This window comes from Lepidochelys olivacea (genome assembly GCF_965140295.1).
Source record: "Lepidochelys olivacea isolate rLepOli2 genome assembly, chromosome: 13".
In the NCBI taxonomy this organism is placed as follows: Eukaryota; Metazoa; Chordata; order Testudines; family Cheloniidae; genus Lepidochelys; species Lepidochelys olivacea.
In genome coordinates, this window is record NC_140423.1 from 23,851,280 (window position 1) to 23,869,941 (window position 18,662).

The 18,662-nt window shown below is 42.6% G+C and overlaps 1 protein-coding gene across 1 annotated transcript in view; it reads left to right on the forward strand.

The window, feature by feature from the left end:
• Window positions 1–18,662, forward strand: part of PTPRT (protein tyrosine phosphatase receptor type T) — a 740,652-nt gene that overhangs the window by 283,542 nt on the left and 438,448 nt on the right. The window contains exons 3-6 of the mRNA XM_084646178.1: window positions 895–1,166; window positions 9,626–9,707; window positions 13,806–13,921; window positions 16,747–16,921. Of these exons, the coding sequence (XP_084502304.1) occupies window positions 895–1,166; window positions 9,626–9,707; window positions 13,806–13,921; window positions 16,747–16,921 (645 nt within the window). The remainder of the gene's footprint in view (window positions 1–894; window positions 1,167–9,625; window positions 9,708–13,805; window positions 13,922–16,746; window positions 16,922–18,662) is intronic.

Genomic DNA, 18,662 nt, shown 5'->3' on the forward strand with positions numbered 1-18,662 from the left:
GATTGTTTAGCCTGCAGAAGAGAAGAATGAGGGGGGATTTGATAGCTGCTTTCAACTACCTGAAAGGGGATTCCAAAGAGGATGGCTCTAGACTGTTCTCAATGGTAGCAGATGACAGAACGAGGAGTAATGGTCTCAAGTTGCAGTGGGGGAGGTTTAGATTGGATATTAGGAAAAACTTTTTCACTAAGAGGGTGGTGAAACACTGGAATGCGTTACCTAGGGAGGTGGTAGAATCTCCTTCCTTAGAGGTTTTTAAGGTCAGGCTTGACAAAGCCCTGGCTGGGATGATTTAACTGGGAATTGGTCCTGCTTCGAGCAGGGGGTTGGACTAGATGACCTTCAGGGGTCCCTTCCAACCCTGATATTCTATGATTCTATGATTCTATGACGCTGCTTTCAGAGCTGGGTGCCCAGCCTGCAGCGGCCGCTCTCCAGCTCTGAAGACAGCACAGAAGTAAGGCTGGCAATACCGTGACCTGCCCAGATTTCTTGGGGGAGTCCATATTTCCCCATCCATGATGAGTTTTTCTTGGCCATGAATTTGGTAAGTCCCTATATATGAAACCTGGACCAAAAAGATGAATGTTAATTTTAAATCAGAAGGAATATTTTCCTGCCCCATTATATAAAATGAGATTGACAGAAGAAAATTCAAAACTAGAACTCTTATAATACTTTGGTGTTAGCAGGCCCAACATCTGCTTGCATCTCTACCTGGTAAGTTTTATATCCATACAATAGGAGGCTTCAGCTCCGTGAAATGAAAATTCTTTGTTTTCTGACTGCTGCAGATCAGGTAGAATCATTTACTTTTCTGATACAATTGCTCTGAAAAACCAAAATCAAACCCCCTCTTCTCTTCCCTTCCCCTTTTCCCTTCTTTCTCTCTAGGTTCCTTCATGATGGTGAATAGCTCTGGACGGGCATCTGGGCAGAAGGCTCACTTGCTGTTGCCCACCTTGAAGGAAAATGACACTCACTGCATCGACTTTCATTACTACCTGTCTAGCAGAGACCGCTCCAGCCCTGGCTCGTTGAATGTCTACGTGAAGGTTAATGGTGGACCACAGGGTAACCCCATCTGGAATGTGTCAGGGATTGTTACTGAAGGTTGGGTGAAGGCTGAGCTTGCCATCAGTACATTCTGGCCACACTTTTATCAGGTATGCGTTTGTAATATTTCCTCCGCCAAAGATTTGCTCTGAGTTTGGGGCTGGGCTACTGTTAGCCAAGGAGGTCATGAATGTTAGTTCTGAAATAACAATACTTACGTTTTTTTCCCTGTACAATATTGGAGCAATTGTTACAATATGTCATGAGCTCATACCCCATCACAGGCAAGAAAGGGTTAAAGTTCCAGTTAGTCATTCACTTCACCTGGGTGGTAGTAATGAGGTAGTTCCTTGTCAGCCAGGGGAGGTGGGACTAGGGAAGGATCAGGTAATAACAGGCAGCTGGGCCTTACAAATAGGTTGAGAGTCAAGCTGCTGGCTGACTGTCTTGCTCGCTCCCATGAAGGGGTAAGATGCTAGAGGCCTCAGGAAGACTTGAGCTGGGCAGAACAATACTCAGTAGCAGAGCTGGAGAAAGGCAAGGGGATGATCACAGGAGCCAGAGGATAGTTACTGTGTCTTTGGGACTACACCTGGACATTTTGACACCTTGGAAAGGGAGCTGAAATAACCACATTTCAGCCAGAGAGCTGACTGGCATGTAAAGGCAGATGGCCTAAAGGGGGCACTAGAGGAGAAGAAACTCTGCAACATTGCATGCAGACATGAGGGGAGGGATTGATGGACCTGCTGACAAGAAGCAGTTTATTCTAGCTGTCTGACTGAGCAGCAGGATTCCTGGTTTCTGGTCCTGCCTCTGCTCCTTGGTCTCTTTGTGAATCTCTTCGGGGCAACCTCCCTGCCTCAGTTTCCCCATCTGTAAAATGGGGTAAACGCTTACCTACCCAATTAGTGCTGTGAGGCTTCCTTTGCTGATGGCTGACATGCTTTGATATCCTCTTACGAGTGATGTTTATACAAGTAAAGAGTCTTAGTTTTAGAACTGGACTTGTGTATGGTGATTCTGTATGGTGGGAGCCTCCAGGCATCTTGAAACATGCTACTTTCTTAAGAACATAAGAATGGTCCTACTGGGTCAGACCAAAGGTCCATCTAGCCCAGTATCCTGTCTGCTGACAGTGGCCAGTGCCAGGTGCTCCAGAGGGAATGAACAGAACAGATCATCATCAAGTGATCCATTCCCTGTTGCTCATTCCCAGCTTCTGGCAAACAGAGGCTAGAGACACCATCCCTGCCCATCTTAGCTAATAGCTATTGATGGACCTATCCTCCATGAATTTCAACACACTTGCTTCTGGAAGGCTTTCAGCTCCTGGAGGGAGGGCTTTATTGAGCCAGTTATTGGTCAGCACTGATGTGTTCTGAGAATAAGGATGTGTAAATCCTTCCACCTGCATTTACCATGGCTCTGCATAAAATTGGATAAATATATATGCAAATTTAACTAGACATTTAACTATCTGCACATACTTAACCCAGTTTGCGCATGCACCCCAGCTGATTGCATGAGCAAGAGTGCTTGACATTTGTTCACTCACCTTTGCATTTGGGCGGTTGCTGTTTTTGAAAGCTTGGCCCAGATTCCGAATCTGAGTGGGCTCTTTGTCTGTTTCCTTTTTCTCCTGAATCCTCCCTTCCCCTCTTGGAGTTTCTGAGTTGAACTTAACACCAGCAGCCTGGCATCTAATAGGGCATCTTTGGATCAATTTTTGCCATCTTGTAAACTTGCTAAATAAAGTGGAATACGTTTAGAGTAAGGGCTGCTTGTGGCACAGTTTTGCCTCTGCTGCCTAGCTGACTCCTTCCCTGAGTCTTAGAGTAACTTCCTCTCTGGTGTCTCAAGCTCTTCTTCCTGTCCCCAAGAGCAGGAGGTAGGTCAGAACTACATCTGCTGGAACTGTGCCAGCTCCCACCAAGATTGATAGTCCTGCTAGTTTAAAAACCCAGGCCCCTTTCAGATTGGAGGGCATGCTGAATGGAAGTTAGCCCATCTGAATTCCAGTGAGTGCCGATGATGGTGATTTCTGTGGTATGGACACAGAACTGTGATATGTCCGCTGGGAACAGGACTAAGAGCAGCAAACCCATTGCATCCTATCCCAGTCCTGGTTTCTGAAAAGAGTAAGAACAGACCCTTCCCAGAAGTCAGCCTCAAATGGGCAGGGAATTAGAGTTAGAGAAGAATAGACAAGTTTCGTAAACCTTAGACTGTGAGGTGCTTTATATACCAATCCTGAACTGAAACTACATGCTTTGACCTTCCAGCATTCCATGCAGATTGTGGACAGTGTGGACATAACAGTGGGCACTCCTAGCACAAGGAGCAAGTGGACAGTCTCATTCTGCTGCTGCGCAAGTTCCTGCATCAATTTCAGTCAAGTAGGAGCACATGACAGTAGTCTAATCTGGGCTATGGCCCTTTCATATAGGGCTGTGCACTCATTCAAAAGCATCCCCACCAGAAGCTACTGTCTTGTTGCCAACACCTGAGTGTATCCAGGGCTCCTGGGAGATTTAATGCAGTCCGCCATGATTTTTTGTTTGCTGCCAGCAAGACATCATCAGTTGTTAATCAGGGGTTTTTCAGTGGCATCAGAGAGTTGCCTGGGTGAAAGATGTTAGAAATGCTGATCAAGTCCAGATGTGGCTGGAATTTCATAGTTGCTGTCTCATTATTAGTCTTCCCCAAACAGAGACTGGGCTTCAGTTAGCTAAGCCGGTTTTCACACCAACAGCTCTATTTGTAAGCAGCAGATAAATTCTGTATACTCAAGTGCAGGTAGCACTCTACTCTTCTGGAATGGTTTCCTAGAGGAAGAAGGGAGGTCGGTGGTTCAGGACTATTTAGCCTAAAGAAACTGTTCGCCCAAAGAAGGGAGGCAGATGTAGAGAGCAGCTGCAGTGCTGTCTGGTGGGGATTTGGGAGTCAGCTGGCTTTGTGAGATCAGGGACTAGCTGTGCTGTGCAAAGGGACCACTGCAATTTTATTTACACAGAAGCACTAATATGCCATTTTATGGGCTAAGTGAAGTGAAACTTTATTAGGAATGTGCAAGCCATGCTTTGGGCTCTTGCTGACTTTTCCAGGAGAAACTCATTATAGTGGAAGGTTTCAATTATATTTTACTACATTAATTTTGCAGCCACCTGTTTACTGCACCATCATGTGGCCTGTTCCAAACTCCTTTCTATGCACGTTCTTGGTCTTAAATCAGCACTTTCTTTTCATGCAGGATACTTTTACTGTTCTATCAGAGACAAAAAGGAATGGCAAGGAACTGCCCACCTATACATTGTAGGAGAGGTACATAAATTGCTGATCAGATGTACAATTGGGTAGGAATTACTGTAGATGAGATTATGCAAAAGGCAGATAACATTCCACAGCTGAGTGGACTGACAACAGCAGATGGTACTTTCTTTTCCCCCTTGCTTTTAGTAATTGGATGTGATGTTGTTTTTTAAATCTGAGCCATGGTGGCTTCTTCCCTTCCAGCCAGAAAGCACTTTGGTTCTTGTCCTTTTTTTTTTTTTTTTTTTTTTTGTGGTTGGTCCTTCCAGTCATTCCCACTCCGCTCAAACTTCCAGTCTTCTCAGGGTGGCTGTTAAACCTCACAGATTCACCAGTCTCTAACTGTACAAACTGTCTCTATCTGATGGCCTATAAACCAATGGTCATCCCAGGTCTTGCTACATTCAACCAAGACAATGGAGAATAGACTGAGGGAAATTTGTTTACTTAAAAGGAGGAAGCGAGAAACTTTGTCCCCATTCACTCTTGTTGGTGACCTCATGCAATACCTGAGGCTATTGGCAGACTGAGCTCAAAGATGGCTGTAATCTGGGTACCTAGCTGCCTGGTGGGTTCCTCATCTCCCAGTTGTCAAGAAGTGGCACATCTTGATCCTGAGCCTTAGAAATATTCCTTGTTTTAAAAGCCTTTCCACCCTACTGTCAGTTTTAATCTAGTAGTGCATGCCCAGGAAATTCAGATTGATTCACTGAGGCTTGAAAGCATGTCCAGTGTTTCACAATGAACTCTTAAGATAGTGTTTCAAAAGCAACGGACAACCAGGAAAATTTGTCTCCACATCAAAACACGGAATTTATGTCAGACAAAATATGGAGGATGCTCTTGATGCACAGATGCGCCTCTGGAGTCATCAGCAGGAACAGTGTTGTGTTAGTAGGCTGGGAATTAGGCATCTAACTCCTCTAGGTGCTTTTCAAAATCCCACCATTAAGAAATAAATTTCCAAAAACATCTGCCTTGTGCCTGACCCTCCCAGGAAGCTTCAGCTACTACTCAAAGCTATAGAGAGTCTGGCTATCTGAATACTGGTAACCAAGCCAATTTCCTGAGGTCACATTTTCAGTGCTGGCAATCCTGCACAAGATTTACATGAGTTATCCAGTTATAAAGGCATTCTGTTGAGACATATATATATGAGGATGGTGGAGATTTATAATGGCTACCCCAGATTTTGTCACACTTGGATTCACAGCCTGAATAGGTGTTTAGCATAGTGAGGAAAAGCCATAAAAGGACTGGGAGAGAGTTTATACGTGTAATCACTGAATTATTGTGTGCCATAAAGATGGGCTAAGCTCCAGAATGCACCGAGTGCAGTACTGGAGTCTGCCAGTAAAAGCTAGTGAGATGTACAGCAAAGAACATTATTGATCTGTGCCTTAAGAAAGCAGTTGTTGTACAACAGATGAACCAGGCTACTTTGCTAACACAGGCACTGTTTGTATAAAGTAGCAGTGACATGTAAGGGTTGTTTATTGGGAAAGAAACACGAAATGGCTTGGATTTTACTATCCTCAAAGGCATTTAAGAAGGTTCCAAAAGTGTAAAGCTTTGCATTTTTTCTGTTTCTATGTTGAGCTTTGAGAGGTTTGTTAAAATACAAAATACTGTTAAGGGCCAAAATCTGCAACTTTTAGAATGAGTAAGGAATCCCATTGGACTAAGAAATAAAAGTGTCACATATAGAATTGGGCCTTTAAATTACCATGCATCTCAGATTCCTCCAGGCCCCTTGGGCCCCAATTCTCTGCCTCCCATAAAATCTGGTCTGCTGTCATGGTGCTGGGGTCTAGGTTGGTGTAATGCAAAGGGAGAAGGAAGTTCTTTGAGCTTGGATTGATGGAAGAAATTAGAGCATGAAGAGTTCACGATGGCAGGCAGGCAGAGAGTGAGACATCTTCTGAAGCAGGCTTGCCTACTATTGTTCTGCAGATTCAGATCATTGAGAGGGGTGGAAAACATGGGGCTGAGGACAGAATGTGTGGGGCTGATTCTCATCTACTAACTCAGTAAGCAGTGGTTGCCCTGAGCCATCTGTCTCAGTCCAGTGTCAGTCCAGTATGCCATAAAGGACATTACACACTGGCTAGTCAACAGTAGTGAACAGAAGCTTCTGTGGTCTAGCATTTGCTTTTGCCAGCTACTGATAGCGAAGGGCAATGCCTAACCCTTCTCAGAAGAGTTCTCTTGAAGGTGAGCTGTCTGGGCTCTGAAGAAATTTCCTTGTGTGGAAGGTAGGGAAGCTGATAACATGGTTTAAGGTGCTTTTTGAGCAGACTATTTTCCAAATGAACCTTCCTTCCTCATGTATTCAAAAATTAAAACAATATTAAGGTTACAGTTTGCAACCTAAGTTTGAAAGGAGCTGCAGCAGTAATTTCTCAAGTCATCTTCCTGATCACTGCAATATGTTTCTTGAACAACGTGCTCATTTTAAAGAGCTTAAGCAAGAGGTCCCATATTGTGGGTTTACATGACACCATAGCACTAGAATGCAAGTAGGTGGCTCATCAAGAACCCTTTCCTTTTTCAAAGCTGCATGCGTAACCCCAACATGTGGTTTTCTCTCTCAGGTATTTGCCTAACTCTTCAGTAACTGGTGTTACCAATTTATCCTGTTGCTGCTGTACCTTGGGTAATGTGTTCCTTAACTACTCTCCTATGTATTTAAATTCCATTCCTGACTTTATTCAGTACTTGACCTTTCCTTATCTTAAATCCTTTGCCCCCTTTGTTCTTATATTTCATACAATTTCTAATGCTTTTGCTGAATCTGTCTTTTCAGGACTTTTATTTCAAAAGGTCTAATTTTTGTGTGTTCATGGTATACTAGGAGTAGTACAATCTTAGTGTTTTCTTCCATAAAAAAAGGGAGATAGGCAAACTTGAGAAGAAATAAAGTTTTGGAAGCCCAGATGCAAAACAAACCAACCCTATTTGATTACAGAAAGCCCATTGACTATTTGCTTTCATTGACTATCTTGGGTGTTGCCAGTGCAAAGAGACCAAGTATTGACCAAATGGGGCAGTCTATCTTTCTATCAATAAAAATGTTCTCTGTGGGTGAAATTTAGCTCTGTGCAGAGAGCCAGCTGAACGGCCACTGATATTCAGCCTGCACTTTCCTTTATCTTTATTCCAGTCATACCATGCTAAATTTCTCCTTACCTTTGTTGTTTACACCATCCAAATATTTGCAAGCAGTTCTGTTCTGCCCACCCCCATCCTTTAGCTTTTTATTACACAAATTGCACATATTCAGTTCTTCTTCCTAAAACATTGCATTGGCTTGTTTTTCTTTTCTTGAGCTTTTCTCTGAGCTTCTAGGCTGTCTATCCTTGTCTGATAAGGAGGTGCCCAAAACTGAGAACAATATTGCAGGAGCATTCTCCGGGTTACAGCAAAAGACCATTTTGCTCTGCTGTGTGACTTGATGTCTTTGTGTGTGCAGCCCCAAATGTTTGGGCATGTTCACTGCCATACGGTATGGTACTCTTAAACAGCTCTTCTGAATACATTCTCTCCTCCATGAGGATAGATTTTTTAAAAAAATTAACATACAGCATGTGTAGAGATACTACATATCATATTTTTAGAACAATATTTCATTCTCCATCTCTGTTGGTTTTATTCAGGAAGGGTAGAAACTACCTGTATAGAAGACTCTTCTTGCAATCCAGCTACTGAAAACCCCAGTTAACATTGCTGTGATTTTACAGCTGTTTTGCTTGCACAGGAATTGTATGTAAGCCAAATCAATTTCTTCCTCCAAAACAATGCATGCAGGGCTTGTGGTTACATGGGGATCTGGCTCCTGAGAAACTCCTGAATTCCCCAGCTATGGGGCATCTGAAAGACAAGGTGTTAACTGTGTCCTGTGTCTTAACTGGGACTCTTACAATTTATGAATTCTGGTTGAAATAGTGATATTATATTTTGGAAAAAAATGCTGTATCATGAATGCCTCTGTGTTGGTGGCTCTACCATTGCAGACGGGTCCCATAGCAGGTAGATATCAGACAGAGACAATGTGGGTGCTTAGGACTCAGTGACCCTTATCAGATGCAAACACCTGGGAACACTGGGTGACCTGAAGCCTTGGAAATCCAGTCCAGTTGATCCCTCAGAAGGGAGCAGGGAAACTTGCCAGGACAAAAGAGGCCCAGTGACCAGGAAGGGTTTAAATAGAGAAACACACAGGACCAGGGAAGCCAGACAGGAAGAGGAAGCATGGGGCAGGAGAGAGCAAGGTCCTGCAAGCTGGTGATGGAATCCATGAAGGAGAGAGGCCAGTCAGAATGGAACAGCCTGAATAAGGCATGGGATGCTCTGTCTATCTGCCTTCCTGGACCCAGATGGTCCCCCAAGGGCTTACAAGGGAAGGGTAAGCTAGTGAGGGACCATGTGGTTTAAGAGTCTTGTTGTCGTGTATGATCTGTGCTCTTGTGCTTTACAGGATGAAGTATAAAAGAGAAAATTTGTTAGACTCTGTACAAGGAGTAAGAGTGTTGACTGCTTCACAACTGCTGCATACCCACATAATCCAGAAGTTTCACAGCTTTGGGGTGGAGTTCTGTGAGAGGGTGTGTTTTAAGTATGGGGGAGTCTGAGAGGTCACTTCTGTTCCCAGGTGAGCTAGGCAGCTGGACAACAGGTTCCAGTTCTCAGGGTGGGCTTCTAGACAGCAGATCTGTGCCCTGAGAGAATGTCTAGGGACCCGGAGATTGGGGAAGTGGCTGGACTCTGTTCAGGATCCAGGGGCTTAAAACACCCCTTGGAATCCAGACCACAGAGGGCTGGATTCCCCTCACATCAGTCCTAGTGAGTAGTCACGAGGGGCCACTTGCTAGGATCTATAACAGGTACACCTTCCACTTCTACTGACTTCCCAGAGTGGGCCTCAGATTGGCACAGAATCTCAGCTCAGGTGGGTCTTTATTCCAAATAAAAGACTGGCCAAAGGGTTCTCTGCTCCTGGTAATGAGGTAAATTAGGTTATCACAAATCTCTAGAAATTTCTGTATACCAAATGGAGTTGAAATTCAATGCAAAACCTAGTTGAGAGTACATCTTGATATGCGTGCACACACTGAACAGGTCTTTATTCCCCACCAAGAATGACAGAATCGGAGAATCCTAGATGATTCAGGCACTTGGGTTGGGTGGGAGGAGGCAAAAGTTAAAATGACTACTGCAGCTAGTGTTTATAAGAAAGGCTTTTCTCACTGTGTTTCAGGTGATATTTGAATCCGTGTCTTTGAAGGGACATCCGGGGTACATAGCTGTGGATGAAGTCAGAGTCCTTGCCCATCCATGCAGTAAGCACTCTTTCTTTCTCTAGCCATGTTAATGTGTTCTACCAGGCTTTGCAGCCTGAAGGAGCAATTCACCCAATTCAATCAGCTCTAAAACATCATCTTTTATCCTTCCAAAATGCTCAGAGAGTGAAGGCAATCAGCCTGGAATAAATACATAATTTTGCAAGTTGTGCAACAGGCAGCAAAGCTCTGAATCTACAGCCAGTGCCAAAATGTCTGTTTAAATCTTTCTCTATTATTGAAGCAGTATAAAGCTCTGATTGTTTATTAGCTCGTATTTAGACCATTCAAGGAGGAAGAATGAAAGGTTTTTTGATAGTACAGTTAACTTTAAAAAGTGCATTTGCACACATTAGTGCAACATTCCCAAATACCCCAAAGCTATCTTCTTTAATGGAGTGTAAACCCACTCAGCAGTTCCATTAAGGTATTTAAATAATATGTATCATTTTTCAAAGCGTTCAACTTACTGTGGACTGGAAACAAGGTGGGTGAGGTAATATCTTTTATTGGACCAGCTTCTGTTGGTGAGAGAGACCAGCTTACACAGAGAGTTTAATACAAGTCCATTTCGCTGTGCAAGCTGGTTAGTGCCCTAATTTTATCTATATGTGATGTGTCCTATTTGGGTTTTTTGACTGGATCTGAACTTTTGCCATGTTTGTTTAGGTCTGGGGTTTTGGTTTGGCCATTTAAGTGAAATGCAATTTTTAAAAATCCCTTTTTTAAACATTGTAAGAGACTTCATGCCCTTTAATGAGTCTAGCCATGCCTCATGTGCTCTTCCTCTTCAAACAACTTAGTTAACTGAGCTGAGACTCATGCTCTCCTGAGCAGTCCTCAACTGCTCCCAGGCCCTTTAGAGTTTCAATAAATGAAGAGTATGGGATTGAATTACACCATTGGGTGACACCTCAGTTCTGTTAGTCATGATCTAATGTTGCATATACAGCTCCTACAATAGTGTCTTCTATCTGCCTGGTGATACTTGGAAAGGCAGCAAACCATCCGTTCCATTTACTGTGCTTTACATCTCTCCTCTCACCAATTCACAGCTCTAGGTATATTAGTACAGCTGCTACACTTCCTGAAATCACATTGATCATGTATCTATTTACTGTAACCTCAGTGAGCTGCATACAACAGGGATTAATTACAATTTACAAACAGTAGCTTCCTACAGTTAACGTTTAATGTGATAGACGTCAGGGGACATGATCCAGTTTAATATAATAGGGCAGTTCTGATAACTGAGGTATGGATAATCGCCATTATTACTTTATTATATGTATATTTATGACATGTGCCCATTGTCTATGCCTTTGGGTGCATTTACCTCATTAAGATATAATTACAATCAATATTAACCACATGCTGCAGCTGATTGGCAGCATCCAAACAAATCCCCCAAATGGTGTGCTTACATGGAGTGACATGTTGGCTGGTACCTTTCAGTAGCAAGGAATGTGCTTACCCAGTCATGAGCCAGCGACTGGTCAAGAAAGTTATTGGCCATAAAAAGGAAAAAAGAGGACACCGGCTCTGGCCCAAATTCAGGAAAGCATTTAAAGTGGTGCCTAATCCCATTTATTGAGTATATGTGCAAGTCCCACTTCAGTTCAGCACATGCCTAAGTATTTTACTGAATAGGGATGATTTCCTGATTTGACACCATTGTGTATGAAATCTATGTAGAGAAACAGCAATGCTGCTAATATCACACTTCACTGATCTGATTCGTGTATTAAGCATCAGATCTTTGAAAACGCACAGCTCCTATTCTCCGTGGAATTGCTGCCTGCTGAGCAGCTTGGAGAATCTGGCCCTAAAAGCGTAATCACTTTCTGAGCCTTCTGTTTCCCTCATATTCTGGAAGCTTATTTATTGTCCACAACTGACTGCTAAACCATTTTATGGCTTGAGAAATGCCGAAGGAAAAAAAAATTCCTTGTAAATATTCAAAAAGAATTGGACTTGAGCTGCCCCCTTAATTTTAACTTTAAACAGAGCAGTATAGTTAACAAGCATCACAACTTGGCCGGTATCAGTTGACAAATCCTGGGTTCTTAACTGGAGAACTCCCATTCCGTTCAGTGACCGTAGGCTCGGACCTGCTAGAATTGTATTGATGGAGTTGAGCTTGTGTGGCAAACCCGTTCTCTGGGTTTCCCTAAACCTCCAACTGCAAAAAGCTGGGACTAGATGATGTGGGATGGATCACTCGAAATTGCCCCGTTCTGTTCATTTTCACTGAAACATCTTGTACTGTCGAAGGTCGGAAAACAAGGTACTGGACTAGATGGACCATTGGTCTGACCCAGTATGGCTGTCCTTGTGTTTTTAAGTTTTCCACACCTCAAGCTTAAAAAGGAGACTGATAACAGTATAAAGTGGCCCAAACCATGCACATCAGACCCTGTTTTTGGGGACTTTTTCAACCTGTGTGATATAGTGTTCCATATAAATCATAAATCCCCTGCAGTCTTTCCTAATGCTTCACCCCTCTACTGATCAGGGTCACATGCAGAGGTCCAGGAATGAAAGCCACCTTGGAATATGAGTGACACATTCTGTGAACGTTTATGACTTTTGCCCCTCACATTCATTTTACAATAGTTATTACTCAGAACACTGCTGGGAAACTCGTGCTGAGGAGGAGTTTGACATTATTAGCCCTTATTTTCACCCAATTTTTGCTTTTTTCATAGTTTGTGTGGCAGACACAAGTTTAAAAATCAGCAGACATGCAAAGAAGTGGCCCCTACTGATGCACTAAAGGGGAAAACTAGATGTCTCAGTTCTCCAGCCACTTCACCTGTTATAACTTCTGCTGCAGCACATTGTTCACTTGTGCTAAGGCCTCTGTTTCAGGTAACAGGGCTGCATAACCCACCTTCAGCCAAAGGCTGGTCTCTCAATAGACTTTGCTACAACTACTGACCAGCTATAAAGATCATAGTATAGGGATACTTTAGGTCAGCTGGTTGGGCTATTTGCAATCCAAGTGAATGGCAAACGCTATACTATATAGTACAGACATGTATATACAATGCATCAACTTTTCAACTGGCCTCTGTTAATGTCTGCCAAACTTGTTTGCACCAGCATATGTGCTTGTAAATAGGTGTCTAGATGCTGTTACCTGGTCTGCATATATAAAGGCTTATAGACGCCCACACCCTTTTCCAGGTACTTAATGGAGGTTGTCTGGGAATATAGTTGGATATAGTCTCTGAAATGACATAGCCCATTGAAGGTCTAGTCGTAATAATGTGCACTGATGTGTCAGGTTTTTTTAAATGATTCTAAATCTAGTACTAAACTCAGAATAAAATTCAGAACAGCACAAGGCCTAGGTATAGAAGTAGTATATACACCTTGTGCTGGTGACATGCACAGGTGAATTTCATTTAAAAATGGTCAGCTGGAATATTATAAAATTCATAGCCTTGTATGCTCATCTTGTAATGCTTTAGTTTCCTCTCAGTTAATTCTCGGACATGAAACTGCCTGGCTTTGTTGCTTAGTTCTAAAAGTCAATGGTCTGTTGTGGTATGTGTGTGTATGGTGTGTTTTTGGTTTGTTTTTGGTGAATAAGGGAATGGACATTTAAAATCTAACAGCGAAATGATATAGATCTGAAACTCCAGGGTTTTGCTTCACAATCAGTGAACCTGAAAAAGCCTTAGGAAAACTTGCTTGTGTCTATCGCTCACTGCAAATTCACGATTTGAATGTTTGACCCTTTAAATTGTGACATTTTCCCATTTCACAGAAGAGCAAACAGTATATAGCAAACAGTAATGAAACTGGCTGGTTAGAAATAATTGTGAACTTCTATTGTAGAGCTGATACTTAGTGCACTTTCTTATTGTGCCAAAGGGGTACATGAGCCATCTGGCCTTACCGCATAAGATCAATCTCCCCACGTTAAATAATTAAACAGTAGTGCTCGGCTTTGCTTTTTGAAGACACTGTGCCAATGGGGAAACCCGGCATTCCCCTCTGATCTGCTGAGCCTGGATCTTCCCGTGGCTGCATGACACTGCCAATTACTGTCATGCTCTACTGAGTAATACTTTGAATTTTTTTTATTAGGAAAAGCGCCTCACTTCTTGCGGCTGCAGAATGTGGAGGTTAACGTGGGACAGAATGCAACATTCCAGTGCATCGCCGGGGGGAAGTGGTCTCAGCACGACAAACTCTGGCTCCAGGTAAAGTGCCATGAAGCTTGGGCTGGTGGTCTTTCCTTCTAACCATCCATAGTCAAAATGAGTAGAGGCGGGGAAGAACTGAGGGGTAGGGGCAAAATTCCAAACTACTTTGTTGAAGAAGCTGTTTAAAGTTGCAATTCAGAGTTCAAAGTAATGCTGTGTGGGGCCACCACAGAAAATGTAACAAATCTGAGTCATGCATAGAAAACCTATAGCCTGATCCTGCAACCTTTATTCATATAAGTAGTACTTATTCACATTAGTAAAAGATTGCATGACTGAGCCCTAATACTAACCTTATTGCTGCCTCTAGGCATTGCCACAAGGCTAAGAATAAATAATAATCATGCACCTCTGATCATCTCACTCGCCCTTTGCCCCCTAGCAGGCTCCCCTGAGAGTTATCCTACCAGATCAAATGCCCAAGCAGCTTCAAACACCTGCCATTATAATAAATCAATTTTAAAAATCAAGACTGTGTCCACCTTGTGTGGAATCATCTCTTCCCTCCCAATCCCCCAAAGCACATTGATCCCAGGCTCAGGACCAGCAGACAAAGCAGTTGGAAAAATGCCCTAAAGGGGCAGCTAGGGATTTCCCTTAGGTTGAATACCCAGGTGGTACAAAGCTGGCTATTCCTTTTGCTCCAACCCCTCCCCCAACCTGGATTGCTCTGTGTTACTTTGGGGTTGAGCCAGCCCACAACTGGCTCCAGGATCAGGGGAGCAAAAGGTCTTATCCCTCCATATGTCCTGTACCATAGCACAGCTTGGCCGCACCAGAAGTTTGGGTACAGTAACAGACTTAAGATCTGAGCTTCACAGTCTTATAGGGTTCGAAATGGAAGCTTTAGCGAACTGGAAAAGGGAGACTCCCAGGTTCTCAGTGGAGGACACTAATTATTTCTAGCTCTGAAAGTGCTCCAGATATTAAAATTACAACTTTTTTGTACATAGAGGCTTTAAATACTATAATTCTTCTCTTCCTCTAAAGTTTGTACTGTTAAACTAGGAAGATCCCAGTGAAGTCAATAAGACTTTCTTTTGCTCTATGTACTTCAAATGCAGACAGGGTCAAAATCTGCTCTTGTACTTACGTTAAGTCTGAGCAAGGCAACGGTACTTAAAAATAAGTTGTACACTGGTGCAACTGAGGTCTGGATTCAGCAAAGCACATGTGTAAGGTCCATCAATGGCTATTAGACAGAATGGGCAGGGATGGTGTCCCTAGCCTCTGTTTGCCAGAAGCTGGGAAAGGATAAGGGGATGGATCACTTGATGATTACCTGTTCTGTTCATTCGCTCTGAAGCATCTGGCATTGTCCACTGTTGGAAGACAGGGTACTGGGCTAGACGGGCCTTTGGTCTGACCCAGTATGTCTGTTTTTGTGTTCTTATGCAAGGCTCATTTAAGACAATTGGACATAAGCTTTCCTGAATTAGGGTTTTAAGAGCAAAATTTAGTCCCTATTCTTTATTATGATGATGATTATTATAGAGCCTACAGAGAACAATATTTCTAGAACCTTCTGCTTCTGCAGACATATACGCACCATTGCCAGAACTGCTGTGATATTCCCGATTTATTAACAAAGGGGTTTTGGTAGCCTAAGGAATTAAGTTAAAACTTTTAAAACAAATTTAAGTACTAATTTCATTCTAAACATGAGAAAGAGATAGGGGTAGAAATTAGTTTATCTAGTGCTGAAAAGATGAAAATCAGTATGGGAGAAACATTTGAGTCAGTAAGAAATGTAATCTGTTTTATACAAAATAATGTACGTCTCTTTAATTGTGCTGCCGTCACACACCTTCATATCCTAGCAGTTCCATTTTATCTGCATTCCTGTTAAGGTGTAATCTTGCCACCCTCTGAGATGTGTAATTGCTTAAGCGTTAGCTTGCTTGGATTCTTGCTGCCCAATGCATCTGCCATTATGATTAGAGGTGTAGAAAAATGTTTCTAACCTAAAGTAATGTGAAAACATGTCTACTCACCCCAGATTCAGGGGTTTCGGGGGCGGGAGATGCATTTTTGTTGCTAGCAAGAAATTGTTTACCACTCTTCAAACTTGGAGCATTTCATGAAAGTGACATCACCCAGAATGACTGATTGCTGGAAATTGGCAAAATGACACTACATTTTCACAGCCTTACTCACATATCTGCCTAGTTCTTTCCCCTACCTCAGTTCCAGTTGTTGTGGAGAATAGGTAATCCAGATTAGCCAAAATGAATGTGAACCAAAATCCTGGAAGGTCTGAACATCTTCAAAAATTGGGAATGTTCAAAAGCTAAACGTGGATCTCAATCCAAATTTTGCAAATGGTCTGTCTTCAAATTAGGCTGAAACCAATTGCCACATCTGAACATCCACAAAGAAAAAGCGGTATAAAATCTGCTCGGTTGTGGTAGTTGCACATGCTATTTAAGCTTGCACATGCATTGCATATGAACATCTCTGGAAGTCTGAATCATCTTCCTACCTAGACTTTGCTGTATGTATAATGAGTCAAACTTAAATGCAATCCAAAAATACACCCGCAAAACTTGAAAGCATATGCAAACCCCCACATCAGTATGCAAGGGTTCTCGTTCATGTGAGTGCATACAAACAGGTATCCAGTACATTTTGTGGGTGCACATTTGGAGATCTTTTAGAACCTTGCACCCATGTAAATTCTAACATGGTAGATTCAGGTAAATAAAAAAGTGTAACTGAGCTACTATAAAATATAATAGCAAAAATGGGTCAGTAGGTTTAAAAAACCCCATGTGTTACAGCCACATCTGCATCACTTGTTTTATTCTTGGTTTCCCTGGCAGCAGTGGAACGGAAGGGACACCGCGTTAATGGTCACCAGGGTGGTCAACCACAGACGGTTTTCTGCTACAGTCAGCGTAGCAGACACGTCTCAGCGCAGCATCAGCAAATATCGGTGTGTCATTCGCTCGGATGGTGGCTCTGGCGTTTCAAACTATGCAGAATTAATTGTAAAAGGTAGGTGACAAGAACCCAACACACATATATCATGCATATTGTGTGTGTGTGTGTGTGTGTATATAACACTTTTTTTCTCCCAAATGGCAGCTGTTCTGTGCGTAATATTTACAGCCCTGAAGATCTGCCTCCTTCATTAATTTATAGCACTTGAAGCAAAATATAGGGTGTAAGCTACAGAAGAGTTTCAGTCCTCTTTTTAAAAACTGAATGAAGAAGGGGAACTTTCTCTTGCTACCACCCCATTTATCATCCCTTTAATTATGTCTATTATACACATTTATAAGCATTTTTAACAATACTTTATTTTTTTCCACGAAACAGTTTGACCACCTCTAGATTTCAGCTTTGTTCCCTCACAGTATTTTATAAGGCACAAATAATCCTGTAAAGATGTCATAGTGTGTCCTATGCTGCTATGTAAATGGTGTCAGGATGGGCTCATCTGCTGCCCTGAAGTGCACAGCGACGATACTAATGGAGGAGGACTGCAGCCATGTCTTTGTTCCAGTGCTATCTAGTATCACTGCTGTGCCCATGTGCCTGAAACTGCCCAAGAATCTTTTTTGCAGCTACCAAAAAAATACAGTCAGACGTTGCTCAAAGAGCTAGGAACAGGGCAGGTTCAGAGCGCACAGGATGCACTGGGTGAACTGTCATTTATCATACAGACTTATTTTTTTTAACAAAATCCCAAAACATTAATTGTATATTTGATTTTAACGTACCTTGATGAGGGAAAGGGGGTTTCTACTCGGGCGCAGATCTTGAGCTGCACCTGAGGAGAGATCAGGTGGGGGGAGTTCAAAGGTGTCTTTAAGTCACCTTTATTGTCCCCTGAATCTGGGTTGATTGTACTGTTCTGGCCACAGCTACAATATACTACAGTCTTGGAATCCCTTAAAAGGGCAGTGCTCAAGAATGATTCACAACCACAGTTATTCCTGAAAGAAATTTGGGTAACTGCCAGGAGGCTAGGAGCCAAACGTGAATGTTTTAAGACTACTTGATTTTACATTTTTAATAAAAAGAGGGAATATTTAAATACATTCAATAAAGGTAGCTGTTGTCTGAATAAAAAATATTCTAGTTGCTAGGGTTGGACTTCTTTGAGATGCAGTCCTCTGTGGAAAACTGTCGTGGCTAATATATATCAAAGGGTATTGGGACTGAATTTGCTTACCATGAGACTTGCCCATATGTTGATACACATCCTTTGTTCCATGGAGTATTTGTGGGGAAGCATCCCAGAGATCGACACGTGTCTTCAGTCTTTGGCAGTGTGATGTGTAGGAATGAGCATAAGGCTGGGAGTTTGGAGAGCCTGAGTTCCAGTCTTGGTTCTGCTGCTGGATTCTCAAACTACAAGTGACGAAGGAACTGATCCCGCAAAGTGCTGAGTTCTTACAGTTCCCCTGAGGTCAATGGGAGTGGGTGCTTGACACATTGCAGGATCAAACTTGTAAAATAAGAAGTCATTCTTGTCTGAAATGGACATAGAAAGCAGTAGGCAGGTGTAGCAAGAAGCACATTGTATTCACAAAGCAGTAAGGCAAGCCTCCAGAGGGGAAAAAAATATTAGGTGCAACCTTAGTTAGGGGGGTGCCTGACAGTCTCCTGATCAAAAACCATTGAAGGCAAGATGATTGGAAAAGCAAGTTGTAAATACCGATGGATGAAGTATCCAGCAGTAGAGCTGTTGATAAATTTGTTGCTGGGGTTACACCGGTACCAGACACCT